Source organism: Myotis myotis, unplaced genomic scaffold (assembly GCF_014108235.1).
Source record: "Myotis myotis isolate mMyoMyo1 unplaced genomic scaffold, mMyoMyo1.p scaffold_m19_p_15, whole genome shotgun sequence".
Classification (NCBI taxonomy): domain Eukaryota; kingdom Metazoa; phylum Chordata; class Mammalia; order Chiroptera; family Vespertilionidae; genus Myotis; species Myotis myotis.
In genome coordinates, this window is record NW_023416319.1 from 48,501,243 (window position 1) to 48,517,830 (window position 16,588).

Sequence of the window (16,588 nt, forward strand, 5' to 3'; positions counted from 1 at the left end):
CCTTAGGGTCCAGGGGCACGGCCAAGCCTTTTCTCTCCTTTTCCAGTAAAACTGCTCTGCTGGAGGGCCTGGAGGTGGATCAGTACATGTGGGGCATTCTGAATGCCATCCAACAGTAAGTGGCTCCCAGCGAGGGGCGCGGGGGGCAGAGGGCGGGGATGGCAGCCTGGGTGGGTGAGCATGTCAACATCCCTGACACCCTTACCCCATCTCTCACCTTCCTCTGACTTTGCCTCTGTGGCTCCTGTACCTGGGGGCAAATGCACTTTCCAGAAAGGACCAAACTCAGCCAGGGTAGGAAGCTGACAATGCCCCCAGCAGCCACTTCTGGGTGGGGCCAGCTGCCCGGTGCCCGGCCACTTACTTTTCCTAGCTTCCGTCTCCCTCTCTCTCACATGCTGTAAAAACTCCATATCTCTGTCATAGGCCTGGGGCAGGGGACCTGGGCAAGGACACCTCCGGTCCCAGCTCAGCCCCCTGCAGCCTCAGCTCTGCCCCCTCCTCCCCCAGCTCCGAGTTCGAAGAGGTCACCATTGACCCCACGTGCAGCTGGCGGCCAGTGCCCATCAAGTCGGACCTGCACATTAAGGATGACCCTGACGGCATCCCCTCCAAGCGGTTCAAGACCATGAGTCCCAGCCAAATGATCATGCCCAACGTCATGGAGATGATCGCAGCCCTGGGCCCTGGCCCGTCCCCCTACCCACTCCCACCGCCGCCTGGGGCCAACAACTCCAACGACTACAGCAACCAAGGTGGGTGACACCAGACAAAGAGGACAGCACCGGGGTCCCAGCGGGGGCAAAGGACCTCTTTGCTGATGGTGGCAGAAGGGGGGGGGGGGGCGTTGTGAAGAGGCAGAGGTGGCATACGCCCCCCCAGGACAATCCCACATCACTGGACTTGGGAGTACAGCAGCCCATGCACCTCCCACCTTAGTCCAACTGCCTGTTCCATCCAGCCCTGTGGTTGGCGCCCAGCTGGGAAGCCTGAGTGAAGAGCTGCCCCAGGAGCCAGCCTCCGGCCTCTCCCACCCACTCTGCCTGGCCTGCTCCTGACTCCAGGCAGGCAGGTGCCAAGCCCGGGGCTCCCGAGCCTGCTTTGCTGGGGGCACACTGCCACCCTTTCCCCAGCCTCAGTGCTCACTGGGACCAGCAGAATACTCTCACGTGGAGTTCTCTGCCCCCGCCCCCCATCTCAGTGACGTCTATATTGTCCCTGTCTCTGCAATGCTGCCACCCTGCCAGGGGCAGAGTCCCAGGATTTGGAGCTCCAGCCTTGGGCTACCAAGGTCACCATCACTGACCTCATGCTCTCTGGTGCCCAGACCAAGCTTCACCGTATGGCCATTTCTAGAAAGTACCCGCCCCCTCGGACACGGGGCAGCAGCTCCCTCCTAGGACCCTGCTCTTAGGTCCACAGAACTCCTGGGTGATGCAGGCCCAGAGAGGCTAGCCCACCCAGCAGTGTCCCACAGCACGTGTCCGCAAGAGCCAAGGCCCAGCTTCCCCGGGTGCTGATCTGACCTCGCCAAGGCCACGTGCTGGGGCACAGCAGCCGGGAGGCCAGACAGCTGGCTTCTAATGGTGTCGTCTGGATTCTGACGCAGTTTTCTTTGTGAACTTGGCAGATCTGACCCGCTCTGGGATGGTCGTCCCAGCCATGAGGTGCAGCCCTGTGGCAGCGCGGGGGAAGCAGGTCCAGGGTCTAGCTCGGCATATCCTGCAGAGGCCTGAGACGTGGCCTCACTCCGTGTCCCCTGCCCACAGGGACCAGGCCCCCCTTTCTCCCACTCCGCCGCTCCTAGCCGTAGAGCAGCACAGGCCCTGGGGCTGAGGCCCACTGGACGAGGTCGCATGGCTGCCCATGGCACAGCCCGGATGCTGAGGCTGCAGGAGCCAGCTCGGGCCTCAAAGGACAGGACTCGATTCTTAATTTACACGCCGCCTGCAACCCAGGGGTGCTGTCTTCCCTCCCGTGACCCTGCCCATTGTTCCCCCCAGGCAACAACTACCAGGGCCACGGCAACTTTGACTTCCCCCATGGGAATCCCGGTGGGACATCCATGAACGACTTCATGCATGGCCCCCCCCAGCTCTCCCACCCACCAGACATGCCCAACAACATGGCTGCCCTGGAGAAGCCCCTCAGCCACCCCATGCAGGAAACTGTGAGTACCACTTCCTCATCCCACCTCCAGCCCCCACCTCCACGTGGGGCTGACAGGCAGACGGCTCCCCCAGGACCTTCTAGTGTTTGCTTCGTTCCTCCCAGGCCAAGGGGAGGGCTGAGAATTGAGTTTGAGGCTCAGGAAGGAGTGAGAGACTATCTGGGCTGGGTCATAGCCCATTGGCACCCTTGGACCTGTTTCACCCAGGACACAGGCTCAGGAGATGGAAGCTTCAGGCTCCTCCCTGCACACACACATGCACACTCCATGTACAGCCTCACACACATGCACACCCCATGTACAGCCTCACACACATGCACACCCCATGTACAGCCTCACACACATGCACACCCCATTTACAGCCTCACACACATGCACACACCATTTACAGTCTCACACACATGCACACCCCATTTACAGCCTCACACACATGCACACCCCATTTACAGCCTCACACACATGCACACCCCATCTACAGCCTCACACACATGCACACCCCATCTACAGCCTCACTGTACACATCCCCACATGCCACTCCCTCCCTCTCTCCCCTACTTACACCCACTCTTACATTATCTTACTGTAGCCCCGGCCATGTAGAATTCTGTCCCAAACCCAGGCACTTACTCCCCAGGGGTCTGAATCCTTAGGGTATCACCACCTCCTGCAAAAAGAAATGCCGGGAAATCTGCTTCTCCGGGCGCATTCACTCCTGTCCCATTTTACCTGTCACACATCCCTGCACTCCTGAGAAAGCCCTTGCGGGCAAGGTGTCCATTGCCACCCAGAGGCCTCCTGCCCCGTGGCCCTGGCGGCAGAGGTGGGAGGCCAGTGAGTACTAGATGCTTCCACTCGATTTAGCAAGCGTTTCCTTAGCCTGGGCCCGGGCTGGGCCTTGTACCTGATGGAAGCAGGACAGACGCGGGCCTTGCACTAATGGAGCCAAGTTCTGGCAGGGCCTGAGTGGACAAGAACAGTCGGGGTTTGGGAGAATCCCGAGGGCCGAAGGCTGAGGCTTCAGTGATTCTGGCTGCTCCTGAGAGGGGAGGAGTGGGAGGAGGCTGGTGAGGCCCAGCAGGGGGTCCTGGGCCACAGGGCAGGAGGGAAGGGCCAGGACTCCCACAGAGGGGTCCTGTTTGGCAGCAGGTTGGGTCGTCATACACCGAAAGGCGCCATTCAGGCCCTTTGTCACGTGGCCTGGAAGGAAGGGGCCTCTGGGCTGGGCTGTGTCCCACACACATGACATGGAGATGGCCCTGCCACCGAGAGTGGGCCGTCCTGGGGCCAAAGCCACCCGATGGTTAGTGCAGGGGCAGAACCAGGAATCTGGGTGAGGGGCGCTGTAGCAGCTTTCCTGCAGGACCCCCGAATGCCAGGTCAGAAATAGCTGCTTTCTTAGGGCTTCGGCTAGGTACTTTCTGCCCTGTGGGGCTCCCTACTTCTGGGGTCCTTTCCCAGTCCTGCCCCCCCAGGACCTCAGCATTCCGTGGCCAGCACCCCACACCCCCCGACTTTCAGTGCTGCATATCCAGAGCCCTCACAATCCCCAGCATCCCACACCCCCTGATCACAATCCCCAGCACCCCACACCCCCCAACTTTCAGTGCTGCACATCCAGAGCCCTCACAGTCCCCAGCACCCCACACCCCCTGACTCTCACATGCTGCACATCGGGGCCCTCACAGTCCCCAGCGCCCCACACCCGCCGACTCTCACATGCTGCACATCAGAGCCTCACAATCCCCAGCGCTGGCAAATGGCAGCAGATGTCGTTTGCCTGTGTCCAGCGGGGCTTTCTCTTGCCTTGTTAGCCCTGCGTCTGGTTCCTCGGGGATCTAAGCCTATGAGTTGACTTCACGGTCCCCCAGGAGGCTCCCCAAATATGCACTGTCCTTCCCCATTTCTGGGCTCTCTGTAGATGGCAACTGGACCCAGAAGTACAGCGGTGCAGCGGTGCAAGGTGGGGTGGGGTGGTGCGGTCACAGATGAACGCCCCCCACACCTGCCCCGCCAGGGCAGCCTGCCCCAGCTGAGCGCACGGCTGGCCAGGAGTCCCCTGTGCACAGGGACTGCCGGGAGGGCTTCAGCCAGGTGGCAGGTCGACGGGTATTGTCAGCAGGTCCAGAGAGCACCTGCCCCTGACTCCAGCAGAATGTCAGGGCCACAGGGAACAGCTGTGTCAGCACATCTGGAGCCTGTCCTGGGCTGGGATGCCCCAGGAGTGTGGAGCCCCTCCTGCCCCCCAGAATGTGCCCTATGGGGCATCCACAGGCATGGGTGAGAGTCAGAAGCTGGCCCTATCCCTCCGGTCCTCCTGGTCCTTCTCACCGTATGTGTACCCCACACTCGGTGCCCTGTGCCCCGATCTCAGGGCCCCGGCTGGCGGGACACTGCTCCAAGGGACCACCTGGGCCAAGGGCAGAGGCCAGCCCACAGCAAGAGGGAACCGGAAGAGGAACTAGTCTAGAGAAGATCAGGGAAGGTGTGGCTGCCATTTTCAAACCCACAAAGGGAAAAAGGAATGCTTCGTGTGACCCAAAAGGTGGGAAGGGGAGGACGTACCAAAGACCAAGGAGACATTTGCTCACCAGGCTGTCCTGGTGAGTCCGTGCGGCTCCCCTCACTGGCAGTGCCCGTGGGCCAAGGGCCTGCAGGTATGCTGGGGGAGGGGGAGGGCTGGACTCAGACTTTCTCTTCGAGACCCAAGCTCTGAAGGAAGGGGGACAGCCAACAGACCAGCAGTAAAGTTTAAGCCCCATGCACCACCTCCCCTGCCCACCCACAGCCCCCATGTTCAGGGCATATGCCCACGGGAGAAAGTGGGTCCTCTAGTTCACCTGTCAGAGAGGCACCACCCACCTCCACCTTAGCAAGGCGGCCCCTGGGCAAGCCCTGGTGCCCTGGAGGGGGGCGGTGCCTGCCTCCTGTAGCGCCCCGGGGTACAGCAGTAGGTGGGTGGCAGGAGGAAGAGTCTGGGAGGCCCCACTCGGCTCCTTTGACTGAGGCTCGGTTCTCCCTGCCCCAGGGCACCAGGCAGGGCCAGTACCGAGGCTCCTGGAGGAAACCTATGTGCCCTCTTGGGGGGCACAGACCCATGAGCTGCACGCCTGCCCCATGCTGTCTGTCCGCGTCTGCTCTCCTCCCCCGGCCCTTGGCGCCCGCACCATGCTGCCAGCAGCACCTCCCACCCGCGCCCTGGGAACCTGCCCACTGTGCTTGTCCATCCTGCCCTCGCTGTTGTTCATTGTGGTGGAGTCCAGGCTGGGAGGCGCTGTCTGCTCGTCTCCGAGCCCCTGGCCACCTCCCTCCTGGACCCACAGCCTCAGACGCCCCTTCCCCATTTTGCCCTCCACAACCTCCCCAACTGGCAGTTCTGGGGGAGGATTTTGTTTGTTTCTCTGCAAAAAAAAAAAAAAGGAGCAGCATTCAGCTTTGTAGGGGTGGCTCTGTTTTGGGGGTGTGTTGTTTTCCTGGTTTTGTTTGGTTCTCATTTCTCCAGGCATCCGTCGCTGTGCCTCGTCACCTCACCTCTCTTTTCTCCTGCTCTCTCCTCCTCCACAGATGCCACACGCTGGCAGTTCTGACCAGCCCCATCCCTCCATACAACAAGGTTTGCACGTCCCACACCCCAGCAGCCAGTCAGGGCCTCCATTACATCACAGTGGGGCTCCTCCTCCTCCTTCCCAGCCTCCCCGGCAACCGCCACAGGCCGCTCCCAGCAACCATCCACACAGCGACCTGACCTTTAACCCCTCCTCAGCCTTAGAGGGTCAGGCCGGAGCGCAGGGAGCATCCGACATGCCGGAGCCTTCGCTGGATGTAAGTTGGGGTCCCCACTTGCCTTGGCCTGGGGCTAGGCCTGGCGCCCGAGACCTGCCCAAAGAGCAGGGCTGGGTGTTGAGGCTCAAGGCCCGGGTGGAGGAGGTGTAGCTGTGAGGGGCTGGGTGGGTGGTGTGTGGGCCCAGGCAGCTTGTCTCCCCTGTCTTCAAAACCAGGAACCCCCACCATGGGGAAGCCTCACTGAGGGTCCAAGGGTCCCCTCCCCTGCCCTCCCAGCCCCTGCCCCTCGCCCCTGCAGCCCAGCCTCACTCCACCTTCCCCAGGCCCTCACAGAGTCCCTCTGGGCCCGGTCTGGAGGCAGCGTAGGAGGCTCCTGCCCTTCTCCCCCTCCCCTCCTCCCCTCTCCGCCCACATTGAGTTTGCCATCTCCGTGTCTGCCACACTCTCTGGTCGGGGCAGGGGAGGGGCTGGAATGACAGCCCCTCTGTCTCACTGGTGTGTGTCTGTCTCCAGTTTCTTGTCCGTGTGTTATCCATGCCCTTGCTTCTGCTTGCTCCATCGCTCACTCTGAGACAGGCCCCTGGACGGGGTGCGAGGGGCCAGCCTCCGGTCACGGGGGCTGCTGAGGCGGACGTGGGAGGCTGAGACTCAGTCTCCCGCCTGAGAGCTGGACGGCCTGAAAGATGGGAGGAGATGCTCGGAATGCTGGGGGCGGGCCAGGGCGAGACAGGAAGCCCGCAGAACTTGCCCTCCCTCCCCAGCCCCAGGCTCTAGCTTTCCAGGAAGGAGGCCTGCCCTCTCCTGAGCCCTCCTGCCCTGCAGTCCCAGCCCCATCACCTGTGGCCCCGCAGTGTCAGTCTGGGGTGAATGGGTGCCCTCACTGTGCGGTCACGGGGCTCTGCCCAGCTCTCCTCCACCAAGCAGGCCAGGGGGTGCCTTAGATTTGCGAGGCCCCCCTGTGACAGAAAGACTCCAAGGGCCTCAGGGTAGAGGGTAGGAACCTTGCAGCCTCTGCCAGGGCCGTGCTGCCAGCCTGCCAGGGGCCTGCCAAGGAGCGGAGAGCTCCTGAGAGCGAGGGATCCGGGCAGCAGGAGCTGCAGGAACCGCCTCTATGCACTTGGGTTCTGCTGGGAGGCCCACTGGACCTGCAGGTCCTTGGGGCAGGTGCCAGGGCCAGAGGGTCTGCTGCGAGGAAGCCTCGCCCCGCCAGGGCCTTCCCAGCTGGTGGGCTTGAAGCGAGCGTGGGTGCCCGACCACACGTGGCCACGGGCGTTTGGGGACAGCTAGCGGCTCGTTTCCCCTGTCGGGCCAGGACCCTGGGAGGCAGGCAGGCAAGGGAACGGGCATGGGGATGCCCCGTGTCCCTCACCAGCCCCTCCGCCGGCACCTCATCTGGCTTCTGTATTTCTCCTCCAGCTCCTGCCAGAACTCACAAATCCCGATGAGCTCCTCTCGTACCTGGACCCCCCCGACCTGCCGAGCAATAGTAACGATGACCTCCTGTCTCTCTTTGAGAACAACTGAAGGCCGCCCTCCGCCGGGGCCACCCCTCCCCACTCCGCTCCCTCCCGTCGTCCCACACACTTTCCCGCTGGGAGCCGAGTCCTCAGACCCTCCCCCCTGCCGTGGCCTCAGAAAGGAGGGGCGGAGGGTGCCCTGTGAAGGCTGTGCTCTGGAGCCGGTGCCCGGAGCCGGCCGGAAGATGATCCTGACGATGGGAGCGCGGTGAGAGGACACCCGACAGCTTCCTGGTCCCTCCGTGTGCTGACCCCCACGACCTCCAGTGGCCGCCAGGTTCTTCCAGTTTCCAAACTGTAACCCTGCCTCCCTGCTTCCTGGCCCAGAGCCTCCTTCTGTGACTGAGCCCAAAAGAAGCCCCCAGACCCAGGCAGCCGAGCCCTGGGGAGCAGTGACAGTCGGCTGCAGGGGAACAGCCCGCCCACCACCGTCACCCACCACAGAAAAGCACAAGCCTCTGGGAAAGCCCACTCACGGAGGGGCCACGGTTGCCACTCGACCCCTGACCTCTAGCCAAGATACCCTGTAGACACTCTGTCTCAGCAAGCAGAAAAGGAGGACACGATCCTGTGTTTGAGAGAGGGTGTGCCGTTCCTGCTTGGGGGCTGGTGGGGAGAGGGTCAGGGCCTCCTCAGAGCCAGGACAGCACAGCAGGTGGCTCCACGACCTTTGGGCTCGGGCCTGGGAGGGCAGAGAGCGAGTGCCCAGCGGAAATTATTGTGCCCTTAGTTGGGGGCGGGGGAATGCCGCCAGGTGGTCAGTAGGAATGGCAACTTAAAACTGCTCCAAGCCACTCCTGTTTTTGAACAACAGCCTAAAGCTACAAAGTCATCTGGAGAAGAGAACATTGGACTTGGACAGCAAGCAAACCGATTCTCCCATGTGTGCTGTGTCCGCCCTCCTGCTCCTCTCCCACCTCTCCCAGACTGTTATGTGGGACACCCGCTTCCCTCTCTCCTGATTCCCCTTTGTCCCCCGCAGACGGCAAGGTGGGATGGTGGAAAGGCACGGGAGATGCTGGCTCGGGTGTGTGCGGGCTTAGCAGCAGGAACCCGGCATCGGTGTCTCCAGCCCCCGCTGTCTGGCTGCCGATGTCCGAGGCTGCTGTGTGTGCCGGGGCGCGCCCACAAGCATCAAGGGTGTTTGCATGGCTGCCTCGGGCACCGCACTTGGCTGCCAGCCGCTCCCCTCTGTGTCCCTCTGCCGTCGAAAGCTCACCCCACACTCCTGCTGGTTCGGACAGAAGCAGCCTCTGGTTTTCCCTCCCACTCGCCGGCTGCTCTGAGTCTCCCGGTAGCTGTGTGTGCTCTGCTCCCTCCACCGCACGGCCTGGGACGCTGCTAGGCCGGCGGCTCACTTGTGTCACGTCTGTAAATTCGCTGCGCCCTCCCTGCTGCTGCCTGGGGCCTCCTGCTCTCCTGTCCACCTGTGTTCTCAGTCTCCGGCTCCCTGGGGCGGGGCGGGGCGGGGCGGGGCGGGTGGTCCCAGCACTCCTCTGCCTCTGACCGGGACGGGCCTAGCTGTCGATTTCCAGTCACTACCAGCGGCCAGCACAAGGTTTCCGGAAGGAAAGCTGCTGTTGTCCGCTCCCACCTTGTTTCCTTTGTCCCGTTGTTGAGGTTTTTTCAAAAAGTGTGGTGTTCAGTATGCAAATCGATTATTTTAAGAATTGCTTTTGTAAATATCTTTGTGAATATTTTAGTATTGTCTTTGATAATCTTTAGCATTTTCATGACCTGGTTATAGCCTTTGCTGGTGTTTTTAAAATGCCTTGACTCAACGACAAAGACCGAGTCCTTTTTTTAAAAAAAAACCACAAAAACAAAAAAGCAACCAGGGCTATTTGTACCGATGAAGGGACGAAGCGCAGAGGTGGCTGTGCCGTGAGTTAGAGACCAAGCTGCCCACTGGGAGAGCCAGGCCAGGCTGGTGGGACGAGACGCACCAGGGAGCACGCGGCCGTCCTTGCCCAGTGCCCATAGCCCCGGCTGGTAGGCTGGTGGGTCGGGCGCGTGGGAATGTTCCGCCCCAGACAGACTTACAGACACCTTCCCTAGAAGTTCCTGCTTCCTGCCGTGTACTTTTCCCCAGAGAGGCCTGGAGTTCGTTCTGGTTCTTGTCGGGGTGTCCCTGCTCTGCTCAGCTGACCTGCGCACAGCTTCCTAGTGCAGGAGGGCACTGCTCCCACAGCGGGGCTCCAGGCACCTCCTCCGCCCTCTCTGGGGAAGCCCGGGCCCCCACCAGCAAGTTCAGCAAAGAGCCTTCCTGAACCGAGGTGCCGAAGGCCGCCCTCTGGGACGAACTCTTCCAGAGCGATTTGGGGGCCAGGCCAGGGAGCGAGGGAGGCATGAAGACCCCCGGGGCTGGGAAGGCCCCAGCTGGTGGCAGTTTCCGGGGGCAGCCTCCCCCAGCAGGGCAATTCTGAGCTCAGGAGATGCTTCCCTGATCCTGTTTGGATGACCACTTGGAGCCATAAGTAACCTCAGCAAAAACGAGGCCTCGGCAAGCCCCTCTCCGCGCCAGGCACGCACCAGGCCACAGCTGCCACTCCACAGACGGACAGGGCGCCGGCGGCCGGCTGGGAGGCCCACGTGCAGGCAATCACCCCATCTCCTTGGTTTGAAGCTTTACCCATGTATCATGTTCCCTGTAACCATTTTATTTTTTGAGAAACGTCTAATACTTTCTCCCTAACGGAAGCCCTACACCCCCAGAGAGCTACCTGTCTGCTCCCTCCGCCTGGCCCACCCGGGCAGGGAGATGTCAGCAGCAGCGACTCAAGCGACGTGTGTACATATGTAAATGAGAAATAGAGACATGCTAACAGATGCATTCATTTCCCTCGGAATGTGTATTGTTTTTATTTTACAAAACAAAAGGCTTGGAACTCCATCTTAACGTGAAAAACTAGATCCTGTTGTTAGCGTTTGTGAGGTCTCTCTGCATCTGTCTCACTATGTAATATACTCTGACCCCGTGTGGAAAGGAACTTCTGTTCTGTTTTGTTTTTATTTTACCTACATGTACTATTTAGCTTCAGTGTACTAGTCCTGCCACCTGTGTATTTTTAGGGTGCTATGGAAATAATGAAAAGAAATGGGGATTTCAGAAGAAAATTGTAACCAAATTCATACTTTGTATAATTTTTGATATCATGATCACAGGTGATTCACACGTACACACACATAGACACACCCACCGTGCGGCCCGAAGTAACTCCCACAGAAATCTCCATCGTCTTTGTACATCGTGTACAATGCAGTCATTTCATACCTTAAACTGCTCAGAAAAAGTAATTGTGGTTTCTAGTCTTGCAAAGCTGTATGTAGTTAGATGATGTGACAACTTCTAATATTTATCTAATAAATATGTATTCAGATGAAACCTGTATATTAGGTGTTCATGTGGTTATTTTGTATTTAAAGATCAAATTATTTGACTATTGCTAGACATTTCTATACTCTGTTGTAACACTGAGGTATCTCATTTGCCCATGTTAATTTTTTTCTAAATAAATGGACAAAAATGAAGGTTTGGCGAATTAGCTATTTTGTGAACGTTCAGGAGTGGTTTGGGCATTTTTGTTTTTGCTTTTAAACCACCACCCTGCCCAGTCACCCTGCGAAGGAAAAAGAAAGGAAGCAGGTGGCTTAGTGTTGAGTCGGAGGAGCTCCTGCCCTGGGTGCCCCTGGAAGAGGCCCTGAAACCCCGGGGCCAGGTGAGAGCCTTTGAGCCTGTGCCCTCGCCTTCTGGGCCCCTGTCTCAGCAGGCCCTGCCCCAGCGGTGGGACAGGCAGGTGGGGAGCGGGGCCTGAACAGGGCCAGGGGTGCTGGCTGGGCTCTGGTAGCCAACAACACTGTTTTCTGGGTTAAAGGAACAGGAGCCTGTTCCCCATGTTTGGCCCCAGAGGGCGCTGTCCAGAGCATTTGGGAATGAAAAACCAAGCCCAGGCCTCAAGCCCTGGGTGTTGACTTAGCCACTCTCTCTGTTGGCTGTCTCTCTACTGCCTACCTCGTTCCCTGGCCACCCAGCTCTGCACCCTCCCCTCTAAGGGAACCTCGGCTTTTCTTTCCTGTGACTGCACTGTACTTGGGCTTCTCCTGCTCCAGCCCCGCCCCAGGCCAAGGTTCTAACTATCCTTACAGCCTCAGCACCCGACACAACTGACTGCCCTCCCTGTGCCCACCAAGTTCAGGGAAGGGTGCCTGATTCCGGAGCCCAGCAGCCAGTTGCCGTGCCTGCACTTAGCTCTGCTTCCAGCGGAAGCCACAAAATAGCGGCTGCGGCCTTCCCTCTGCAGGGCCTGGTGAGGGCGGGTCCAAGGATGGCACCCCACAATGTGTCCCCTGGCGTGTGGGGGACTGCGTGTCAGGAGAGTGAGGTCTAACTGAGGAGGCGTGTGTGCAGCAGTGAGCCGGGGTGCAGGCTGCGGGGTTGCATCAGCTACTAACCTGCCTGTGGAATTCCCCACCTCTGGGGCCTCTCCAAGGGCCAGTTTCTCTGGTGGGAGATGGAAGGTGAAGGACAGAAGGAGAAATGACATTAAAATGGCATCCTGGGCCTGGCCAGTGTGGCTCAGTCGGTTGGGTGTTGTCCTGGGCACCAAAGGTCGCAGGTTCGATTTCCGGTCAGGGCACACACCCAGATTGTCGGTTCAGTCCCAGTTGGGGTGCGTCCAGGAGGCAAGTGATCAATGATTCTCTTTCACATTGATGTTTCTCCCCTTCCCCTCTTTCTAAAATCAATAAACACTTTTTTTAACGGAATCCTGGTCACTGCTGAACCTCAGGCACTGCCTCCTGCCGGCCTCACAGGGCAGGAGGGGTTTTCTCTGAGCACAGACACGCCTCTGCGAGGAGCGGTGAGGGCATAAGGGAGAGCTTCCGAAGGCCCACCCCGTCGACGTGAGAAATCTCCAAACCTGTCGAGAATTTTTATGAGTTTATTTGAACCAAACTGTCAGCAATTGCAGGGAAGCAAAATCTCACTGGACTGAGAAAATGCTCTGGAAAATGGCAGTTTTGCTACGTATTTTGTGCATCTGAATCAAAGGGGAAGACATGTGGGCTTACATGACATTCACTGGTGATAGATTAGGGAGGCGGGAGAAAGAGCGGGGAGAGCTCTGAGACTGGATAAAATGTGAACCAGGCCCTGCCGGTTTGGCTCAGTGGATAGTGTTGGCCTGTAGACTGAAGGTTCCTGGGTTCGGTTCTGGTCAAGGGACTCGAGGCAACCAATCCGTGTGTCTCTCTTACATCGATGTTTCTCTCTCTCTCTTTCTGTCTATGACACATCCTCCTTTTACGTTGACGGGTGCAGGACAGTTAACAGTTACAGCGCTTAGAGATGGTATTTGAGTCACAGGATAACAAAGAAGGCTGCTCTGGTGGTGGCTGTGCCCTGAGGGGTCTGGAAAAGAAGCTCACTCTGACATTCTACAGGGATACTATCGTAGATGCCGTGACTTAGGAAGGTTCAATTTTACACCATCCTACGTGGTTGCTTTCGGTCTCTGAGTTTGTAAGGCCGTCATGCAGGCCTCCCCTGAGCTTGTCAGGTTGAACAAGTGGCCCCCTGTTCGTCCACACCCTGCCCGCCATGGCCTGGGAGCAGTGCCTCTCCACCCATCGCTGACTGACCTGAAAAATCAGTTTGGCGGGTTGTGACCAGCACTTGTTAATGAAATAATCGAGAATAGAAACATCAAGAGCACCCTAGAAAAAGAAAGGTGAGGATTGCGTCATGAAACTCGGTGCAGGTGTGTGTGTGTGTGTGTGTGTGCGTGTGCATGTGCGTGTATGTGTGCTGAATCATGACGTAAAATTAACTTGTGGGTTGTGGTTAAAAACAAAAAGTTTGAATGTCATTGCCTTAAAGGCAGGAAGTAGGGGTGGGAAAAACAGAAACACAAGATGACCCATGGGCTGGAGGATGTGATGTGTGGCCCCAGGCTTGGGGGGAGGGCAGTAGGGGAGAGGGGGGAGGGGAGGGAGCTGAACTCCAAGCACCCTGGAGCCGGAGCCAGGCCCTCCGCTGGGCTTTGCCCATGGACTTTTCTCCTTCCAGATCCCTGGGGAGGAAGTAGCAGGTCTCAGTGGGCCGTTGGCATTGCTGGTGTCAGGTTCTGAAGCTAGAATGCAGGGGAGGTTTGTTCATCTGGAAGTTAAGGGAACACACTGCCCACCCTGCAAAGCTTCCGCCCTGAGCCTCACAACTGTCCCTCCACATAAGGCTTTTGGGGAGAGGCACTGGGCCCCGCAGGTGATTCCAGGACAAACCAGGGTCTCCAGCCTCACTGACCTCAAGGCATGGTCTGTGTGCCCACCCACCCATCCCCCCCGTCCTCTGCTCCAGCCTCCTGCTCAGCCATGCCCACCTCACGCTAAGCAGGTTACCCCCATCACACAAACCCCACTAACTACCCCCACCCACAGACCTGCCTGTATCCTCCCGCAGCCTGTCTTCTTCTGCCCAGGCCCACAGGAAGTGGTATCCCTCCCCAGCCCCTGACACCAGCACTTCCTCTTCTGGAAGAACTTGGCTCCACCAGCCAGCCCCTCTCCTACACCCTCCCCTCCCCCTCCAGGTCCCAGCTGAGCTGTGGGCCCTGGCGTCTGTCCTGCCGTCCTGCCGTCCTGCCTTCTAACAGCCTGCATCCCACCCTCTGCTGCCCAGCCTCCCTGCTCCTTCTTACAAAGACTTCTCAACTGGGAAGCTGCCCGCTGACTGTCTCCCCTTGACCGCTGTCCGCCACTCCCAGCGGCCTATGCTCTGAAGCTCCCCGAGGCTTCTCTTGCAACAACACTGACGCTGCTTTTGGAGACTGGGCCTCACAGCTGCATTTGACTGCCGCCGCCGTTTCTTCCTTGAAACTCTCTTCTCGAAGGTTCCATGACAACCCCCTCTTTTGGGCCTTGGGTTCTGCTGAGTCCCTCTGGCCATGCCCTTGTTGCCATCGTCACAGGTCCTACGGTCACTGGGGGCTGGGGAGGCCCCTCGAGCTCTCCTTTACTGGTTGGCACCCATCCCTCCACGGCTAAGGGTGTTGGCTGCCAGCAGACAGGGAGGCACCCCGTCCAGGAGGCCCACAGCTAACGGCTGTCAAAGGTCAGCTCTTCACTGCAGTGCGCTTAGTTCCAGAGTCTCCCCTGGGGATCAGGTCGGGCTGAACTTCACCTGAGCCCACATGATTGCTCAACTCTTTCTCCTTCCTCTTCTGTCTCCTCCCTCCCTAATCTCAGGTGTCTCCCGAGAGCTCTGCCTAATAAATCATGGGGATCTGAAGGCCTGTCTCAGACTCTGCTCCTGGGAACCGGACCAAGACCAGACCGTGGGTGCAGGACCTGGGCCTGGAAGGCCTCGGGGATAGGATGCTGGAGGCGGGTCACTGACCCGGTGGGAGTGAGTGCCCGTCACGGGAGGTAGTCACCGGCACGGGGTGGCCGTGCATCTGCTCTGACTTTTGACCTGCAGTGAACTGGGATGGCTCACCGGTGAGGGGGCTGTGCCAGCAGGTACAGTGTCTCTGGCATTTGGGAGAGAAAAGGAAGGGATCACCACTAAGACTACAGAAGTGAGTGGCTATTGCTAAGTGTCACTGATTCATTAAAGAAAGGAAATTGCAGCCCCAGATCTCAGTCGGTGATTTAAAACAAAGCGTGAGGGTTTGGGAAAACCTCTTGGCAGGAAGCACTGAAATGCATGTGTCTTGTGCAGCTGGAGGGTAGAGTGAAGATCGGGGAGAACTTCCCGTAGGAGTGGCAGAACCTCAGAAAGGGCCAGCTGCTCTGTTCAGACGGGTTTCCCAGGCCATAATGGCCCCTGGTAGGGAAGGGAGGCCCTCAAGATCTGGGCGGGGCCAGTTACACCAACTCATCCCCCTTGGCAAGTATCTGTTGCCAAGTGGAGGGTTCAGTGTAAGCAGCTGACAGAAGGAAGTACCTCTGTTCACAGCTGAGGCAACAGTGGAGGTGGGACAAGCCACAGATGACCTGAGCCTGCACTGCAGCTGCGCTCCCCGTGGCCCTGAAACCCTGTGGTCAGAGGGAATCCTTCCAATAGTAGAGATGTGGGCAGTGGCTCTGGTCACCTACTTGGCATGGAGGGAGAAGTGACCCGAGAAAAGCATATACACATACTCACGAGCAGTGGCAAACGGCTTCGCTGGTTGGTTGGAGGCCTGGAAAGAGCAAGATTAGACTGTCAGGGACAGGAGGACTTGGAAGGAGGCGTGTGGGTAGATTAGCCCTGGAATGCCACTGGACTTCTGGGAGTTCCTGCCCACCCTCCCCTCCTTCCCTGGAGACTGCCACCTGCCTCTGCTGAAGGGTGGTCATGTTTGGCCCACATGGCCAAACTCCCCTTGCCCTCAGCCAACTAGACCAGGAGGGGCACATGCCCAAAGGCTTAGCTGACCAGTGACCAGTCATATTATATTTCTCGCTCAAGAATTTGGCCTGAGCCCTAGCTGGTTTGGCTCATTGGATAGAGTGTTGGCCTGCAGACTGAAGGGTCCCAGGTTCTATGGTTCTATTCCAGTCAAGGGCACATGCCCAGGTAGTGGGCTCGACCCCCAGTAGGGGGTGTGCAGGAGGCAGCCAATCAATGATTCTCATCATTGATGGTTTCTCTCTCTCTTCCCTCTTCCTTCCTCTCTGAAATCAATTTATATATATATATATATCACACACACACACACACACACACACACACACACACACACATCTATATATATATAAAGCCAGCGACTATAATGCCATCACAACCGGAACAACCAGAAACCAGAACACCACAGCCCCTTGCCCAGGCCGGCCCTGCCCTGAGTGGGGACCCCCACCCCAATTGGTGGCATGGTGGGCCTGAAAACCACCTGCGGTCCTTTGCCCAGGTTGGCCCTGCCCCCAGCCAGGACCTCCACCCCAATTGGGGGTGTGGCCGGCCTGCAAACCACCTGCAGCTCCTCACCCAAGTCTGCCCTGCCCGCCAGTGGGGACCCCCCACCCAGATCCAGGGCCCCCATCAGGTCAGGCCAGCCAGTCCCCACCCGTGCACCAGGCCTCTATTCCTATATAATAAAAGGGTAATATGCAAATTGACCCTAAAGGCAAAACGACCAGA

General features: G+C 58.7%; 1 protein-coding gene across 9 annotated transcripts in view; it reads left to right on the forward strand.

The window, feature by feature from the left end:
* ZMIZ1 (zinc finger MIZ-type containing 1) overlaps positions 1-10,998 on the forward strand; it is a 221,228-nt gene extending 210,230 nt beyond the window's left edge. For 7 of the 9 annotated variants that reach the window (XM_036337244.1, XM_036337251.1, XM_036337248.1 and 4 more), the window contains 5 exons: positions 47-115; positions 511-755; positions 2,004-2,170; positions 5,732-5,989; positions 7,367-10,998. In XM_036337244.1, coding sequence (XP_036193137.1) covers positions 47-115; positions 511-755; positions 2,004-2,170; positions 5,732-5,989; positions 7,367-7,474 — 847 coding nt within the window. In that variant the 3' untranslated portion in view covers positions 7,475-10,998. The other 2 variants (XM_036337252.1, XM_036337253.1) reach the window with 2 other exon arrangements.
* The last annotated feature ends 5,590 nt before the right edge of the window (positions 10,999-16,588 follow it).